The sequence below is a fragment of the Parasteatoda tepidariorum genome, chromosome 3 (assembly GCF_982258835.1).
Source record: "Parasteatoda tepidariorum strain Cologne lab strain chromosome 3, Ptep-v5.0, whole genome shotgun sequence".
NCBI classification, from domain to species: Eukaryota; Metazoa; Arthropoda; class Arachnida; order Araneae; family Theridiidae; genus Parasteatoda; species Parasteatoda tepidariorum.
The window spans coordinates 103,411,705-103,433,200 of record NC_141757.1 but is presented as its reverse complement, the minus strand read 5'-3'; the positions used below and the strand labels follow the sequence as shown (position 1 = coordinate 103,433,200).

At 25.7% G+C, this 21,496-nt stretch overlaps 1 protein-coding gene across 1 annotated transcript in view; it reads right to left on the bottom strand.

Moving 5' to 3' along the window:
* LOC107454996 (adhesion molecule nephrin) overlaps positions 1–14,076 on the bottom strand; it is an 89,745-nt gene extending 75,669 nt beyond the window's left edge. Inside the window, exon 1 of the mRNA XM_016072376.4 lies at positions 13,670–14,076. Coding sequence (XP_015927862.1) covers positions 13,670–13,745 — 76 coding nt within the window. The 5' untranslated portion in view covers positions 13,746–14,076. The remainder of the gene's footprint in view (positions 1–13,669) is intronic.
* Between the last annotated feature and the right edge of the window lie 7,420 nt (positions 14,077–21,496).

Here is a 21,496-nt window from a genome sequence, read left to right as displayed (position 1 = left end):
GCGAATTACATGTCATTTATTTGAATACAAATTTATTTTAATGACTTAGTATTTACTAAAAAGATGTAATTTCTTTAAAAAAAAAGAGTTTTTATATGGATTTAAATGCTTGTTTTGAATTCTTAGAATTTTGTGCATTTGCAATGTACCTAAGTTAGTAGCGAGCGAAGCGAGCTTGGTTTGCAAAGCAAACCATATAAGATTGCGTAGCAATTTTCGGGGGTTGACGAGCATTAGCGAGCAGGAGGCACAGCCCACTAGTATATATATATATATATATATATATATATATATATATATATATATATATATATATATATATATATATATATATATATATATATATATATATATATATATATATATATATATATATATATATATATATATATATATATATATATATATATATATATATATATATATATATATATATATATATATATATATATATATATATATATATATATATATATATATATATAGTTAGATGAACAATTTACGGCCAAATTCATATACATAATATGTCAACATAACGTGGATGAAAAACCTTATAAATCAACGTTGAAATCATGTTGATCAATCATGTTGAAAGCAACGATATTTTTACAAGAATTAAATTATTTTTTGGCGAAAATAAGAAAGGAAAGATTGATGGTAGAGAATCACATAAAGCAGTGCTACTTTGAAATCGATAGCAAGGAATAAATCAAAATATTGTTTTTATGAAATTTGAGTAGTTATTTGTGTTGTAAATATAGGCTTTAAATGCTATTCATGAGGAAAGAATTAGAAATAAATGTTAATTTTAAAAATTCGCAGTACTACGACTAATTTTAAGATATAAAATACATCAACGTATACTGCTGTAATTTGGGCGATACATAATGTTACATTATTATTAACATTTGCCCTTATCATTATCATTGTTTATTTGTAATTATTATTATTATTATTATGACTGTTATTATTATCTTATTGTAATTGGGACTATTATTTTTTTGTTGCCGCTATGTAGCCAGTAGGTATGTCTAATATTTTAATGTGAAATTGCAAATCATGTAACCCAGATAGAATATTATATTTTATTTATTAGATATGTAAATAGAACACTTATTTTAGAATATTTATTATTATGCTTTGAATAATTAAAATTATGTATTGTGCGGTCAACGTTTAACATATGTTTTATTACCCTTAAAATAATTGTCAAATTAAATAATTCCTAAAATTTAAAACTTTTATGCATACAATAGCTTCCATTTTTAAAAATATGTAATATAGGCTATTTAAAACTGCACTTCAAAAAGTTTTACTTTTAAAAACCTGCATTATGTAGTTCACTTCCCATATATTTTTTCCCTTCAAAATATGTGTAGTTTTAAATAAATTTTAAATTATTAATTCCATTGTTGCTTTGGCAATAATATCACAATTGCTTTATCAGCAATATTACTGGTGATACTCTTAAAAATGTTTTACTAATTGAACATTTGCTACGGAATATTCATCTTTATACTTCGAATAATGTTATTATTAAATATTTTGAAATAATTTACTATTCACGTATGTTTTTAATATCAAAATATCTGTTGCTTTAAATAAATAATAAAATATAAAATTATCATTTGAGATAACAGTAATACCACAACTGTTTACAAAAGTAACAAAACTACTTTCTGCTAGTATAGTCTCTAACTAGCATAGTCTCAAAAGTGATATGTAGCTTGAAATGTGTACAAGAGATGCTCGCTGGTTGTCAGTAGGACTCGAACTAAGGACCTCCGGGTTTGAAGAAGGATGCTCTAACAAATGTAGTTGTATACTCCAGTGCAGGGAGAGTTAGGAAGTTTTATGTAGTGGCTACCACAATAACACATCATTCATGACATATGGTGCAAAGAGTTACAATTTGGATAATATGGTCTCGATATCTTTGTAAAGAGATAGGTAATTTTAATTTCCCTTTTTGCTTATATCTCAAATCTTTCAAGCGAATGGATCATATGCTATTATGCGTCATTATGCGGTGACCGATATATAGAGCTTCCTTACTCTCTTTGGACTGGGATGCACAATTATGTTGTTTCGAGAATTCAACTATGATGGTTAGAGTATTCTACTATGAATCAGGAGATCCTTGGATCAAATCTTACTGCCAGCCAACAAACATCTCTTTCACGCATATCTCCCCCCACATTACTTCTGAGACTATGCATTTTGCTCGAAAATGAGCATATGCTTTTTCAATTTTGAATGCATGGGGTTTTCGAATTTGACTTTTGTTTGTTTCGGAGCTATTTTCACACTTGTTTGTACAATTTTGAGAAATCATCCATTCCAGTGAAGAATTTTTTTTTTTTTAATAAAATACCAAATTAAATTCACATTTGGAGCTGCAAGAATATCGCAGTTGCTATATCTGCAATGAATAACAAAGATACTTCCTCCAAAAAATTCACTAAAAATATAGTTATTGAAAGATATTTATTATAAATTACTTATTAAAATATATTTAAATATGTTTATTATAAAATATTTATTAAAATAATTTTTCTTATTAAATTTGGAAAAACCTTTCTTAAAAATTCTGCTTTGTGTCGCCTACTTATCGCATATGTTTTTACATTCGAAATATTTATTGTTTTAAATAAATACCGAAATATTAAATTCACTTTTAAGATAGCAAGAATACCGTAACTACTGTATATCCGCAAGAATAACAAAACAACTTCCTTCTTAAAGTTTCAAAGCAGCATTGGAGTTTGCGTCAAAGATATCCCTTTTTCCTTTCGATTTTATATTCAATAGGGGTAGAAAATACTTTTGTTTCAAGATGCCCTTTTATTCATGTTGATAAAAGAGTTCTAACAGGAGAAAATCCGATTTCAGCGGTTTCTGATTTTTTTTTCTTCTTTATTTCCAAGAAATCTCATTCTCCTTTTGGAGGGCCAATACATTATAGTCGTTGCTTGCTAAGGTAATAACTTTCCATGATTTATGTTAAAGTTGTGCAACGTTAGAGGGAATTTATTTATTTTTTTCTCTTTTACTCTAAATAATCCTTTTATGCATTCCTATTTCTGGGCTGGTATGCCTATTTCAACTTTTCAAGAAAATTTTCGGTTTTGTAAGATTGAAAGCTCTGAGAATACCAATCGCATTTTCAATTTCTTATTTATTGTGCTTCCGGGCATTCATAAATACAGTTATTGCTTCAAAAAGAGGAATTCTCTGCCATATGCTTTTCGAGAAATAAGGGGTAAAATAAACTGCGTCACTTTTCTGTGACGTCGGAAAATATAATAAGGGTATTCGCTTTCAGGTGAATTCAAAAATTTATTTTAATATGTTTTTGAGACAACCAATTTAAAAAAAAAAGAAATATTGGCTGACATCATATTTGTGAAGCAACAGTAAGCTTTTAAATTTATTTTTGCGTTATTTGTTTAGGAAATTAAAAGCTGCTAAGTGCAATGTGAAAAAAAATACTACGCGGATTATATTTGATTTATTTTTCGGTAGAGTGTTTCTTGGCTATAAGTCCAGGATTTATATGTCATATGTAAGTACTGTTTAACGCATCGTATCTGACATTAAATAATGCTCAGATAGAATCCAGTAATAAATAATTATTCCAGTGATGAGTGCTTTTTCCTAAAGTGCTGTTTGGCAATAGACCCATGACTCGTATGCCATATTTAAGCACTGTTTTAATATACTATATGGTATAAACTAGCACTCAGATTAAATTTAGTAATAAATAACTATCCCTGTGATGTGCGCCTCTTAAGCTTCATTTATAAAACACTATTCTACATAAATTTTATAATAAAAATCATAAAACATTACTCTAATAATGATTTGATCTGTTACAATAATTCTATGGTGTCTTGGTGACAGAGACACTAACTCATAAGCATACTTTCCTTTCTTTTAACAGAATAAAGCAATGAGCAAAATTTTCTGGGGAAGTTTAGTTGAAATGATTAAAAAAAATGATTAAATCGATCAAGAGTTTTAGCTACCTTAGACCAATTAATAAATAGATCATCTTCTCGAAAGCGTTTTAGGCTAAATTTTTTATTCCTCTCAAACGATGGATATTTTGCACATGAGAAAGGTTTGTTTCAAAACTTTTCCTAGTCCAAAACTTTTACATCTAGATCGTAATTCTAAATCTTTTGCAATTTTGCAAAGATAGGATACATAAAAATAAATTTACTTTCAGAAAGAACATTTTAAGAGAATCTGACTCACTCTCAAAAATGCTGTAAAATTTTTCTAGCTTAAATAAAAATTCTGTCTACCAAAGAGAATATTTTATTTCCATTCTCATATTGGTATGAGCAACAAACACTAAAATATACATCAATCACCGCAGAGAATTTTTAATCAATTGAGTGGCTTTAAAAAAGTGTTAAATTAAAACATAGTTCAACAATTTTGAACAATAGTATCATGCAATTAAGTTAGATTGCTGTGGTTGAGTGGCGTATAGAGATAAGTTATCCTTTCTAGAAGACTATTTAAAAATTTATTCGCTTCTTCATTCAAAAAGAAAATATTTTTTAAAGTTGTACAGGAATAAGTGAAAAAACCTGTCTGGCAGTAGAAATGTTTTATCCCGATCCCCTCGTTGGTGTAGGCTAGAAGAAATTATTGAGTCTTCACTGAGTTTGATCGATCATTACTTCTATTTTATGATAGGGGAAGTTCGAAAAGTCTAGTAAATTCTCAGAAATGTCAGTTTAATGTTAAAAAACAATACTGATACCAAGAACAGCAACATTGTGTAAAGTTTTTGAAGCCCTAAGAAAAAGTTAAATAGAAACAGAACTGAACCATAATATCAGCTCAAGAATCACGATACTGGGCTCATCTTGCCACCATATTAAACGGTTGCAACAAATTTACAGCTTTTAGTTAGTGTGTGCAAGCGCTATTTCAATTTCTTTTTCATTTTTATCTAATTTAAAATTAGTTTAGCCATATTGCTAAAAATAAGAGGAAATGAGTCTGAAGGAAAAGAAGTGAAAATATCTTTTTATCAGAAGCCATAGAGTTGAATAAACTGTCTTCATTTACACATGACGTCAGAAAATAAAAATCGAGTTTTCTTTACATTACGAACGATATTAAATTAAGACTTTAGATTTTAATATTCTGCGGAACTATTTTAAAATATAGAACGTATAATATGATCGCAAGCGCGATTTCAATCTCCTTTTTTACTTTTATATAATATAATATTAGTTTTGCTGTATTTCTAGAAAAGAAAAGGAAATGAGTCTGAAGGAGAAGAAGCGAAAAGATCTTTTTAACCGAAAACATAGAGTAGAATAAACTGCCTTCATACAGGACGTCAGTAAATAAAAATCGAGTTTTCTTTACATTACGAACGATATTAAATTAAGTCTTCAGATTTTAATAAATCGCGGAACTATTTAAAAAAATAGAACGTAGAATATGTAACATTTTCTGTTACTATATACCAAATAGGTCTATCTTACTATACAGGTTACAATTATCCGATAGGTCTTTACTGGATTGTTCTTTACATTGCAATATTTTGATATGTTTAAAACGACTAATCTAAGTCACACTTTTTTAATTGCTTATAAAATCTCAATAGTTTAGTTCAGATAATTCACTAAAAAACGTTTACAAATATATAAAACCGAATAATCCATTATGAAACTAAAAGTAATTATTATGAATATTAAATGCTCATTATGATAGGTTTATTAAGTTGACAAAGATTGAACTTCATATTGTAGAATAATTGTTAAAAACGCACTTTGTTTCTTAAAATATTCAATTAGATTTAAATTATGAAAAATACGCATCGACAAAGTAAGTAAACTTGAAAATATTCAAACGAAGCTAAGAAATATTTAAAAAAAAGTTATAGCATATGACAATGGAAGAAATTTGGAATAGTTGTATTGAATGTAGATAGAAGCGTTTTTCAAATCTATCACATTTTTAAATATCTCTCCGCAGAAACTCTTAGAAATTAGAAAGATATAAGTTTTTTTAAAAACTAATAAGTCAATTCTGATTTAGATTTTAATATTTTCAATCGTTCCAAAGCATATAAATTTCATCTTTTAATTTTCTTTTCCTAATTTCTCTTTTTTTCTAAAGCGTTTATGATCATTATATTGAGAATAGTATATAACTGACTTTCATTTTATTTTATTTAATAACCGTCGTTGAACAGCCGACCCAAATTTAGGTTTACGACTACTAATGTTCAACTCCGTTGCCTTGTAATTTTGATCCAATACAGAAAACAAGGAAACTCCAAGATCAGTACTCCCGGAGAAGATATATATAACTGTATTATGATATACTATCATTATTATTTTCTAATACATACTTAAATTTAAAATTATAAAGAAAAAAACTTCATCATATTAAAATTAAATGCCCGATAATGGAATGGAACTGATAAAGAATTTTTATGCAAAAAACGTTTTAATTCTTGTTACCAGCCGACCTATTTTTTCGTTCAATTTTGCATTTTTCATCGTATATTTTATTTAATTAATGATAATAATTTCCTTTGCTTTCTAACAAATATATGTCACTATTACATTTTCGTTTAAAATATTATTGTTCTAAGACAAGCAACTAAATTAAAAAATGAATTAAAATGTTTCCTGTTAATTTCTAAGATTTTTAAGAATTCTTGAAGATTTTAAAAATTATTTATAAAATAAAAAGGAAACTTTTGTGTATTATTGATAGGTTTTATAAATAAAAATTTTTTACAGCAATAAATATATATTCAAAAGGAAGTCAAACGTCTTAAATTCAATTAACCTGAAAATAGTAAGACATTAAAAAAAATTTTTAAGTAAAATTTTTAGCAGCTGTAAACCATTAATTACAAAATGAATAAAATAGCTTCCTTTTCCATGGAATCTTAAAATTATTTTTAATACGTTAAATCTTTAACATTTGCAGCCTAAAAAAATATATATTTATTACGCATTAAAAATGATTTCATTTAGTACATAAAGTACTGAAAAACAATCTTTAGTAACAGATTTTTGTGTTTAAATTGCTAGCATGGTGTAGGCCTTTTACAACTGGAGGTGTCCTCCATTTATGAAATTGATGACTAATTTGATTTGATGAGCAGGATAACATTAGTTATTATATTACGTGATACGCACTGCAATTCTTAGTCAGCACTTAAAATATAATTTAATAATATAATAATAAGATTACTAGCTATTAACAAATTGAAAACATATATTTTTATTATTATTTAAAGACAATTCTAATGCGAACTCAAAACATATATGTCATTCATAAAAATTTTTATTGAATAATCTGAAAAAAGTAAAAACAATAACAATGATGATAGACAGATAAATAAATAGTTTTTAAGATGATATTAAAGCATCTTGAGTTGTATGAGTAAAATACGTTCTAACAATGAAGTAATTATTATCTACTTTGTGTTTCCATTTTACTTTATTTGTTAATAGTTGTACAAAAAATTGAAATAACTAACCTAATTCTAAACATAAATTATTTAGTGTAATAGAAGACTTATTCCCTTAAAAGCATAAAACATTTCTCCTTATTTATAAGAGCTTTATTTTGTTTTCTAGGATAAGAGTCTCCAGATCACGTAAGGAAGCAATTGTTTTCAGGTGCTAACAGTTAACTTGATTTGCTCAAAGAAGCTTTAGCGGGTTTCCTAATGAGAATGTTTATGGAGGGTTTGTTAAAAAGAGAAACAAGAAGGATAAGAGCTTGTAGAAACTTCTAGAATTACTCTAGATAGCATAGCAAAAAAGAGCAATCTAGTTTATCTGGTGTCTTATACAAATTAATTTTACTTTCTTATCAGAAGTTCAGAATTAAATCTTAATTTTTGCATACGAATGAGGCATAGATTTTAATTTACTTTATGTATGTTTATGGAAGTAACGTTAAATTTATTAAAAAAATTAATTCTACTTATTAATAGCGTGTAGAAAAATTCCTAATAAAAAAATAAAATTAAAATTATGTAGTAAGGATCAATTAATACATAAAATATATCAGTCAGCTGAAAACGAAGAATTTGTGGAGTTTAACTTTCAACGTACTCCATTATCTATTAAATAGTGAGGTTTTGCAAAAATTAACGGTTTCCCTTAACTCTTTACGCCAACACTAGTTTTGATTCACAGCTATTGCGAGAAAGTTTTCCTCCAAATGGCTGTATCAGTAAGGAGTCGAAAATAAAGATAAGCGTTACGGGTAAAATAAAACGTACGCTTTGCAAACTCTCTAATAATGTTTAGAGGAACTAGATTATCCATCTAATCGCATTATTATTAATTTAAATCAGCAATATTTTCTATGAATATAACCAAATATTTATAATATTTATTGTAATTATTTGCAGAGTAATAGTTTAACGAATAGAAATTATTATGAATCTCATACTGATACGGTATTTGTTTTCCTAATTAGGTTCTCAGGTTCTGCTTAAAATGTTATAAAAATAATCATTCCTCTATTTTCTGAACATTTACAACAAAAAACACAAACAAAACAAAATTCGAACTTATACTTTTAAAAAAAAGAGATAAATGTAAGGCGAATTAAATTTACTCTTAATTCTGGTTTAGATTAGTTTTAAATTTATATGGAAAAAATACGAAATACTACTGTCATAACTATCAAATACCACAGGTTTTGCGCAAGGGATATTTAGCAAAATTATAGATCGTGACCCAGACGTGGATCACAGTGGATACTAGGTGAATTGCACTGTGTAAAATTCGGAATCAAATTACGGTAAAAAGTACCGTTTTACCATAAAATACTTTTTTACCGAAACGTGGTAAGAGTCAAAAATCTGATATACCGTAGTTTTTACAGCAATAATTACAGTAAAATCACTGAATCACTATAATTAAATCAATATTACTGTATAAATTACGATATTACATTTTTTGGTATAAATGGATTTCACGCACACAAAGAGATGGTTTTTATATCATAATTTGATCCAGAATTTTTAATAGTAGAGAGATTACCAACGCTTCGGAAAAAATATAAAGTATATACATTCCTTTTTTCATATATTTTGAATGATTTCCATGATATACATAAAAAGCATAAAATGAAAAAGAATGGATTTTTTTATGAATCTTATTGTTAAGTTTATGTGTACGTTAATATTTTATGGTTTATGAGGACTATCAGTATTAAGTTTATGAATCATATGATTAATTAATTTATGCTTTATAAATAAAATAATTTCTTATATTATGTTTCAATAAAGAAGAGCCGAACCTAAACAATTTAAGCTGCATTATTAAAAATAATATAAATATAAAATAGATCTCAAGCAGTTTTAAAGCATCGACCTATATCGTTTGCTGTCCAACAATGTTTCTATTTTAAAAGCTATGTTTCTTCACATTTGCATAAAAATTAACATTTAATAAGGAATTTATTAGAAAAATAGATCTTTATGTCACCAAGTATCAAGCTGCATATTGTGGGTTTAAACTGATACAGTTACAAAACAGCGCTATTCTCTTACTACACAATAATATATATTATTTTATGATCTCATTTTATAGTTTTATCGGCTTTATCTTCTTCAGAATTGAGTCGATTGTGGAAAAATTTGTTTTTTTCACGTTCTAGACAGAAAAAGATTTTCCTCCGTCCTCACAGAATCAACTCTTTTTCTGTAATAAGACTTATAAAATTGTTCCAAATTTTACTTCATGCAGAGCATAATGTATAGAATATTTCAAAGGATGCCATTATTTTAAATACCAAAGTTTTTCTTAAAACACTTTTGAGTAAATAACTAATCGCTAGTTTAAAGAAAGATTAGCTAAAAATATGATAATTAGCTGAAAATATGATAATAAATAAATTTCATAAATTTTGTTTGTATATAAAAAGGCATAACAAAGTACTTGTCATAAGTAAAATATATATTTGATTAGAGAATAGATTGTTACGAAGTTTTTTGTTTTATAAAGAAACTCTTTAAAAGTTTTAATAAAGTTAGAATATTAGAGAACTTGATAAATATTATTATGACATATGATAAAAGGCATATGACATATGATTAAAAGGATTTAAATTTCAAAGAAACTACTTGAAAGAATTAAAAATGCATGAGAAATCAATAAATTAATATAATTTACAAAAATAAACTTTTTTTAGTCAATACTATTAGCTTTATAATCTTATATATTAATATTGTATTTATTATACGTTTTCTTTATCAAAAACAGCGATCTCAACTTCATGAAATACAATTGGTTAAATGGTCTCAAATTTTTTTGAGAATTCCAAAGCGCTATTTTCTTTACTCTTAACCGATAGTTACTACGATGCTTTCAAATGATTATTTAAAAAAGAATTCTCAAACTATTAATCATAAATCTACTGGATAAGATGTAATAAAACATTTAAAAAAGAAAATAACTTTCGAAGAGTTCTTAAAAAGAAATTAAATATATACTTCTCTTATTTTTTATATAATCTTTTAAGATTTAGAATAAATAAATTTGAATTATTTTTAACACTTTTTTTTTGTAGATTTTGGTTAAATGGTCTCACTTTTTTTAAGAGTTCCAAAAAGTAATTTTCTTAACTCTTAACCGATGGTTACTACGATGCCTTCGAATGATTATTTAATAAAGAACTCTCAAACTATTAATCATAAATCTACTGGATAAGAAGTAATAAAACAATTAAAAAGGAAAATAGCTTCCGAAGAGTTCTTTAAAAGAAATTAAATATTCACTTCTCCCCTTTCTTATGTAAGCATTTAAGATTTAGAATAAATAAATGAAAATTTTGTAAAATTTTTTTTGTAAATGAATTAGTTGGGTATCAAATTTATCTCTGGATTTTATGAGCTAAGTATGTTTTTAAAATATGTATCCCTTCAGGAACAATATAGTTTTTTGTAATGTTATTGATGTAATGTAAAAATCAATTAAACATTTAATGGGCAAATGTGTAGAAACTAAAAAAACTTAGCGTCTTAAAACTTATGTCTTACTAAGTAATGTAAGTCTAAGTTGGATGGCGATAGAGGAGAGATGGCCAGTTTAATTATTCTCGATATTTCTTTTTTATTTATTAGAGGATATTCAGTTTTGCAGAAAGTAGTTTAACTTGTTTTTCAATATGGACAAAGAATTGCTTTTTGTGACAATAAAAAAGGATGAAAAATTTTCATGTTTATTTTATTTTGGGGTCAAATACCTTTTATAAATTAAGAATTCAGTCGTTTTTCAATGCTTATGTTATCTATTTTTCAATTGTACATATGTAGTCCAATCTTTGTTTCAGAGTAAAAAATAGATTACATAAATATCATTGTGAAGTAACACTAAAACTTCAGTGACTATCTCATCAACTTTAGGAGAGATGTTCACTTTTTATTAATACGTATTGACAAATCAGAAATCATAGAGTACTTAAGAAACTAAAAATAGATCGCAAAAGTGAGAAAATAAAGTATTTTTTGTAAATTAGTAAGTATTAGCAAATAAATACCAGTCAAATCAAATAAATATACGGCTGATTGTTTAAAATGGGTTATTTTGCATATTCTAACTTTCCATTTTCTTAGATAGTGATCTGATTTCTATATTAAGGAGAGATGGTAACTTCATATTTTAATTTGAAATTATATTTTTTTTTAATATTTTGTTCTCAATATTCCCTTCTTTTTTTGCACAGAATATGCTGAGAACATGTAGGAGAATTTAAAATATGCATAAGCATTGTTTGTTTCTCTATTCTTGGTACTTTTAATTCAATTAAAAAAATTATGGGTATCTATCCTAATGTTACTCTATATTTTTAACTTAGCTAAATATCTTAAGTTGTAAGTCAATTAAGAGAAGCATTTAAAAAGTATTTTCATAAACGGTACTCAAATTTTTTTTCGTTTTTCTTGTCCCTGTTATTAGATTTTAAAGAAATAAGGTGGTGTCAAATTTTAATGCAGAAAATGGGACAATTTTTCTTCACAAACGAGGTTAAGAGCAGAAAATTTTACAGTTATGCAATAATGAGATCAAATTCTAAATTTAGACTCTAAAATATTTATTCTAGATAAAATAAAATGAGTTAATTAAATTATTTCCTAAGCATTTATTAAAAATTTTATCCTTATTGTACAAATTTCTGAAGCAAATATTTTACACAAAAAAATTTATTGATATAATGATATAAAATTATGCAAAAACAGTATCCTTTATTCTTAAATTAAACTTTTTTTAAACATTTCATTTAACATAAACGAACCAACAGATTATTTATTATCCATCTAAAAAAATCAATATTCAATAAAATTTCAGATTTGTTTAAAATTTAATTTTACACAAATCTGAAAAATATCGGAAAATATTCAAATTAGCAATTAGTTTCATATCTTAAATAGTCCTTTAATATTTCCTTTTTACATTTACTTAAAATAATCATTACGGAAGAGCAAAAGAAAGAAACATTAAGCATAGTTGAAATTTTCAAGCAGCGTAATTAGCCTAATGAGTTTTCAGATTATTAATTATTTTGCAAAACGCATTAAAAGATAATTTAAGTTTTGTTGCACAGAAATATAAAGAAAAACTTTCAGCTATTTGAACAGCTTCCAATTTTCTTAGCTCTTAGCCTTAGTAGTCTTTAAAATACTGAAATTTATAACTATAAGATTATTTTACGGTTTAAATTATTTTAAAATTTGGTCTAATAATCTGGAAAGCTCATAAATGTTTTATATTAAAAATATTAAGTTTAAACCTTTCTTACATTTAATTTCAAATTTTTCGGAAATATGTTTAAATTTTTACAATAGGTAATTCAAACATCTGCTGCATTTGTGAAATGATTTGTATTGTAATGAATGACTGAGATATTAATAAAACAAAATTATTAAAACATTATAATATATAATTTTTATAATGCTATTTCTATAAATAATTAAAAGCTAAATACAAGTCTAATCTAAAAATAAGGAAAACATTAAATTTTTAAAGCAATTTTATTTTAAGCGAAACCATAATAACGTTGATAATGCTAATAGCAATTAATGATCTTAACTCATAACAATTATATTCAATTCATGTGTCTCCTGGATTGAAAAACATGCTATTTTCTTGAAGTTTTAAAAACTTTAAATAGAAAGAGGGTTTAAAATTAAAAATGCTTTCAAAAATTGAAAAATAATTAATTTAACTCGAAGAATATAACGCTTCAATTTCTTTTAAAATTTGATATTGCTCTTCTTTTTTAAAAATGACTTAGTTAAATAACATTGATATTTTAATCTAATTTAATTGACTTCAACGTTTCTATTTAAATAAGCAAAATAAAAAAATCTCATAGGTTTAAAATGTTTTAAATATCTAATTAGCTCATTATTTATCAAACATTAGAGTTGATAAATTGAATTCCTTTGTATAAAATAATCACGGTGACGCTTTAAATAAAATAAATTATGTTCTTTAAATTCAAAATCTGTTTTATCCCTATTTAATTAAAACAGATTGTTCCCAACAAAAATTTAATGGCTATAAAATACATTCAAATTAGGATTTTTTTACTAATTCAATTAAATAAATTAAAAGTTCCATTAATATAAATTGAAAATACGAGTAATGCTTACCTGCTTTTGCATTTGCTGTACAACAATTCCAACCACTCCAAAATATAAATAAAATAAAAAACATTCCAGTGAGCATTATGTTAGAGAACACCAAATATTTCCATTAAATTATTATTAAAAAGTCATAATTAATTCGTTGCTCAAAATTCATAAATTTGCCTTCATGTATGCGTAGAAAATTTCGCAGAAAGAAGTCGAAATTTTGTTTCAGTTTCTATGTAATTCGTATACTTTGTAATCAATATAAATGTAACTGATAATTTTATCCCATAGAAAAAATAAGAGTTTTATACAATAGTAAAAAATAATGATCAATGGTGATAAAAAGTTAAAAGATAAAAATCTATCATCGGGCTTAAAACGGAGAACCACAAGTTTCGCAATGTCAGAAGATGAGCACTGAATGGAAAGGATCTGTAGGTTGCTCGAATATCCAATATCATCCAACAGACGCCAATTTCCCGCAAAAATATCGCCAAGGATGAAACATTTCAGCCGATTTCGGCTCACTGATTGCATATCTCATTGCAATTCTCAAAGAGAAAGGGATTTAATTTGCCATACATTTGTAAACAGCTCAAGATATTTTGAATAATGTGTAACCTCATAGTAATCCTAAAATATGTATTTAAGAATAACCCATACTGCAGAGATTTCACCATAGAAGACATTTATTCATTTTAAATAAAAGCAGCTGTACTTTCCTAGAAAACACAGATTTCTCTCACAAATAAAATGCTTCGGCATAAATTCTAACCTGAAATGCATTAAATACATTATTTACATCAGAAATTTTATTTCTTCATCGAATACATCACATATTTAAAAAAAAATCAAAATTTATAACATTTTGCAAACATTCTCTTAGCTGTAAGTATTAACATTTAGCATATTTAATCAAAAATAAAAGAAGAAAATTGTTTTGATATACTTTGCATTTTCTTTTATTTCAATGATGTAATAGCTATTGTTACACGAAGAAATAAATTAAATAATTAATGCCAAGACATTTCTGTTTTAATATAAGAGCCTTATAAAATTAATCACATAATTTTATATATAAACCGAGATTCATTGTTTTGATTTTATGTGTATTTTTGAAGTAAAAATAAGATAAACAACTGAATGTGAACTTCATAAAAACAACTGTGATGTTTTACAATGATTTCTTAACATCATTGTATGAAATCCAGCAATTTATAAAATACTTCATTTTAAAATCAACCATCCAAAGTTTTACGCCCTACACTTCTGTCTTTATTTTTTAGTCACAATATTGTTTAATAAAAAAGAAATGTAAGGTGAATGAAGTGTAAGAAATATATATATATATATATATATATATATATATATATATATATATATATATATATATATATATATATATATATATATATATATATATATATATATATATATATATATATATATATATATATATATATATATATATATATATATATATATATAATATATATATATATATATATATATATATATATATATATATATATATATATATATATATAATATATATAATAAATATATATATATATATATATATATATATATATATATATATATATATATATATATATATATATATATATAGCACAATAAAAACAAAACCGAACTAAAAACGGAAACAAAAAGAAAACGGAAGGAAGGTAATAGTAGATAATATTGCAATTAATTGCTTTTAAAAAATTATTGTAAATATTTTTCTTCTCTTGTCATTATTTTTTATTTTTTCCTCAATTTTTTATCTTATTTTATGAGTTCTATATACTTGCAGCTTATGCGCAGTTAATAAAACTTATTAATTATTTTCGTTTTTCTCTTTGTTTTTATTGTGCTATATATATATATATATATATATATATATATATATATATATATATATATATATATATATATATATATATATATATATATATATATATATATATATATATATATATATATATATACGTATATATAGTTAAAAGAAGTTACTACCTCATAGGAAAACTAAAAGGATCAATATAACAGGATTAAACAGAGCCATTAGCATGAAATAGCATATTAAATATCACCTTATGAAAAGCAATGCAGAAAATAGAAACTTAACAATGAAAAAGGACAATCATTAAAAAGAAATTAAAGTGTATGCACTGCCCGACCGGGCAGTTTCTTTAAGGGGCATTACCATGCAGCCGGAATGGGACCAGTTTCAGCGGTTGGAACCATACCATGCATGTCTTCCCCAAGAAAAAAGAAACCAACAGCACGTGAGACGAATACCATACACCATCATCTTGAGAATGGAAGTGCATGGAATCCCCAGATGGAAATGGAATTTATCGGATGAATTAAAAAAATGCAGGTTTGAGTGCCAAACAAGTGTGTGGGTTCGAGTATACGCAGAAAAAGATAAACTAAAAATAACAAAAATAGAAAATTAACTCTATTAAAATTAAGTTATTTAACTAACTTTAATAAATCGATTGGAAATATTAACAGGTACCCGATTATGGCCTCTTTTTGTAGGGATCGTCAGGGGTATGGTTGTTTGCGTAATTCAAATACAATAGCTGAAACTATTCCTGCAATATCTTACATGACGAAGCTACCATCAATGCCTGAGCATCCACTTTAATTTCTTATTAATATTTATCCTTTTTTATAGTTAGGTTGCTTCTTCCTGTAGTGCTTTTCGCTAGGTGATATTTAGCATGTCATTTCGTGTTTTGGTTTTTGATTTGTTCCTGCTATGGCAATCCTTTTAGTTCCCTTATGAGGTAATAAATTACTTTATTTCTTCGTAAAATACTTTTCTTCAAATTTTCTTCCAGATGAGTCATTTACAGTTTGGCACTGTCGCAACTTGGAATTTCATACTTTTCCTGTTTTATTATCAATATATATATATATATATATATATATATATATATATATATATATATATATATATATATATATATATATATATATATATATATATATATATATATATATATATATATATATATATATCATGTTTGAAATAATAAAATAATTAAAAATAAATATTTAAATATCAGCAGCACATGTTTCATAAGAATATTCATAGGGAGATATAGTCATTGACGCTATACTTTTAAATGAAAAAGATTCAGGCAATGAAAATAACTATTTGGACAAAGAGTTTTTCTTTTTAATGAGAATGCTTTTAAGTTTAAAAAGCTTGTAACATTTTTTTACCTCGATCAATAAGACTACACTCTCATTCTTTAATAATAAGTTTTAATCAATATGCACTTAGTCAATTAGTGACTTTGAAATTCGCTCCTTGAATTCTTCTGCGAGCGGATAACGATTTTCAATCTGCTTTTCCCTGGACATACTTATTGTCTATTAGTCAATTTCTAAAGTGACGCGTGATATTAGGTATCCTGGTAGTAGAATATTGCTTACTCAACAAATTACTAACGTAAACACACGATACAGACGAAAATTAGGAAGAAAAAATAGAGCAGAAAATTTCAGATAAATTACAACTAAAATACTTTTTATCCAAGAGGGTAAAGGAAATAAGCTTGAACTACATAATCAAACAATGAAAGGGGAATAAAAATTAGGCAAAAAGTGAAAAATGAAGTGAATAACAAGTATAATCAGGTGACTCTCAGTTGTTGCAGCATTTTGAAGTTGAAAGAAAATATAATACCAGACATTTGAAATTAATAGGATGCTAGAAAGTTCATTAACTAAATTTTTAGACATTTGTTTTTAAAATATGAAATGATTCCAAGAAATCCTGGTCTTTGATTGAGAAGTAAATAATAGATTTAGCAGAAGAGAAACTCAAACATATAATGCTATGAAGAGTAATGGAAAATCACTCATTATCCAGATTTAAAAATGCTCTTCGAAATCTTTTCTCGTTTGTCCAATATACGCAAGATCACATTTACGAAAAATCTCGAAACTACCCTCACTACCAATTTGGCAAATATGTCATTCATGAATATTTTACAAACATTTTCTTTGAAAGCTTATCAAAAACAAAAGTAAATAGTCTATGTAAGTTTTAGAAACATTTATGAAAGACGCATGCATTTTTTTTCATTGAATAGTAAAAACCGCAGCTATTTTCTATTGAATCGAAACAGTTTTACGTTTCACTTAAAATGAAAATGCGTTCAGAAATAAAATGAATGGACGTTGATTGAAATCTTTCCAAGTTGGTAAAGCTGCGCCATTCGTAAATCATTTCTCGTACAAAACAAAGGTTAATATTCCGAAACAACATTACATTGTGACATGGTTTATGGATATTACATTTGGAGCTACAGACAATAGAACACAACACAAAGAAAAAGGATAAAAATGGAGCATTTTTCCTGTGGTGAATTTTTCTATGGAAGTGGAAAAAAAAACTAGCAGTTTTCAGAACAGCTTGTAATATTATTGAAGGAAAAGCGAGAGAAGGAAGAAAAGTTTCCATAGGAACGTTTTTCATTTTAATTTGTACGCTTCAAGATGGAAGATATACTTTCTTTTATTGCTAAATTTCTTTGAAACCTTATGTGGGAGAAGCCATTCATCAATTAAATGAATCGATGCAGTTCTGATATTTTAAAATAAAAATCTCTTTTGTTCAAGATCTATGTGTATATTTATCGCCATTAATTTTATTGATTTAAATAATAGTTATTTTAGTTCTCTAATTATTTATAATAAACTTATTGAATCTACTTAAATATCTGTTGGGAACTTTCATCGTTTTTTTTTTCACTTTTAAGTATTACTCAATATAGATGTGAAAGTATTACTCAATATAGATATATTACTTTTTTAATAATTGAAATGCTAAATTCTTTAAACATTATTTGAGAGAGATCAATATTAAATTAAATGAATTTGATATAATTCTGATATTGTGATGTAAATGTTGGTTTTGTTCTCATTAATGTTACTGATTTATGCAAATACTTCAATATATTATTATAAAAAGATTTATTGAACCTATTGATGTATATATTCATTGGGAACGTTTCACATTTTAAAAGTTATTCATTTTTCACTTTTTTACGTTTTTCATTTTCAAATTTTTATTGCTGTGTATGGTGATTTTTTTTAAACTTAATGTTTGGAACGCTATTAATCAATTAAATAAAATGATAGATTATTGATATAGCAAAATAAAAGTCTGTTCTGAGATCTAGATGTATATTTATATCCATTAATTTCAATGATTAAGAAAGATAAGATTATCTTGTTAATAATATTAATTAACTAATTATTAATGAAGAATCTTTTGAGTATATTTTTGTATACACTATTGGGAAAGTGTTTCATTTTTATTTTGCTAGAAATGCTTGTTTTTTTTTAAAAAAAAAGCTATGCTAGGAAAGTTATTAATTATTAAAATGATTATGTGCATTAAATGCTGTTTGCTGAAGTCTATTTTGTGGGATATCAAATTGTATGACATCTAAAAATTGGGCATTAATTTTAATTTTATTGATTTGAATATTTGTTTTTATATTTTCTAATTATTTATAAATAATTTATATAATAAATATAATACGATTTTTAATGTAATATGGAAAATACAGGGTGATTCTGGGTATCACTACCACACAGATAAAGTTCTAATGGAAGAAAGGCACATCATAAGGAGTAAGAATTTCAAGAGAACGCATGCCTGAAAATGTCAGCGTAAGCCGCTTGGGGCGCTAACCTATTTTTAGCTCTGGTTCTGAGTGCTCCTTTGAACAGGTACTTCTTCATGCAACTTATACTAATTTCACGATTATTTAATTTTTCCAATAATTATTGATGAAAATGACGTTTAAAAGGGTTCAGTATTTAATCTTAATTTAAAGATTTAAATATTAATTGAATAAAATTTCTAAATCTTTATCTTATAATAAAAATCTGACACTGCACTACTTTAAATGGTATTTTTTTAAATAATTATTAGAACACGCGAAATTAAAAAAAATAGATAAATACAAGCATCTGTCCCAGTTTCAATAATTTGTTCTAATGTAATTTTAAAACTACTATGTGTAATCATGGCAAATTTTTAGGCCAGAGGGTGCGTTTCTTGTTTTTCAATGTCGCCATCTATGGCCACGAATACAACTACAGCCACACACACGTCAAAATCCGTTTTATAGGGAGGACTCGTTCATGCTTCAATCATTCTTCCAGGTCGTAATTTTGATCTGAATTAGAGAATGATTAATCTCCAATTCAGCACCTCAGAGGTATTTGTTATGAGAACTTGAAGTACTTTGTAACCCCAGCAGATTTAACTTGCATCAAACTACATTTCATACACAGGGACTCCTCGGCCGACGGGATTCGAACTCACAATCTCGCGAACACGAGCCCAGCGTACTTTTCCGGCCCTTTATGTAGTTATTAATCTTAATGATGTAATTAATTTTGTGCAAACGAAGTTTAAAATTTTAATATTTATTGACCCAAATACTTTTATCACGTTATTTGCTAATTCAGATTGATTATTATTAATCACCTATCGATAAATAATACATTTAGGAAAAAATTAAGTTAGAAAGGTAAAACCTATATGAAAAATATATTCAATATTTGCTTAACAGGAAAAGTTTGACGAAACTGAAAATCATTTAAAAAAAAGAAGAAAAAAACTTTTTGAACAAGTAATATTTGCACGAGTAAAATGTTACAGATGCAATGTTCACCTAATAGCATTTCATTATTATTGGATATCAAGCTAAAGTTAATATTTTAATAGGTTCAAAACATAACATATAATTAGAGACTTTTTTAAACAAAGAAATTGAACACATAGTTTAAAATTTTTATTTCCAAATTAATTTTCAGAATTTATTCTCAACGAATACTTTTTGTGCAATTTCAAAACAAATATTGAATTTTGTTTTACAAAAATATTTTGTTAAATTACTTTTTTTTCTTTTTTTCTTCTTTTTTGTGACTGTGGAAATTTTTTACATCAAAAACAAATTAAACTAGAAAAGTATTACTTTAAAGACTTTAATTACTCAGGAAAACCTAACTTAATTGGCATAAATCGTAATTAATTCTAACGTAAGCAATTGTAATTTTAAACAAACCTTTAAGGCAAAGATACATTTAAACAATATTTTTAACAGAGTATCATTGAAGAAGAATTATTCTAATATTTATTTGTATTAAATATTTTCAGAACTAAAGAACTAAAATTATTCTTAAAAATCCTTTTCTGGAGTATGTATTTCAAAAATTAATATCGAGTGCTTCTCTAAACAGGTACTTTAAAAAAACATTTTCTAATTAATCGATAATGGAAACTGTCACTTTGTACCCGGACGGATATAAATACGATAATTAAATATCGCATAAAAATCGTTGTCACACAGTTAAGGTATTTCACCGCCATTAGTTTGTAGGAATAATTACTTCCAATAACAAGTTGAGAGTTTACAATTATTTTTATTTTATAGCAGAAAATTAATTGAAATTTATTGATTACCTTTCCACTGCAAACAAGATTTGAAGTAATAATTTAAAAAAATAATAAGTGCTAGAACCATTATTAGACTGATAACTGAAGAAATAAAAATAACACTTTTCTTTTGATTGAATTAATAAAATTGCTTTATTGATGTTGCTTTCCAAAGTACTCAAGTTTGAAAAGTTATTCTGGAATGTAATATCAATAAAATAATGATTTCAGTTTGAAGGGCTTCGCTTGTCTAATTAATTTTTGCTTGGTTAAAATAGTTATTTTGTTCAGTAAATCAATAAGACGCTTTAATTATTATTTACTACTTAGCTTTTCTAACCATGTTTTAACTACTGTGTGTCCAA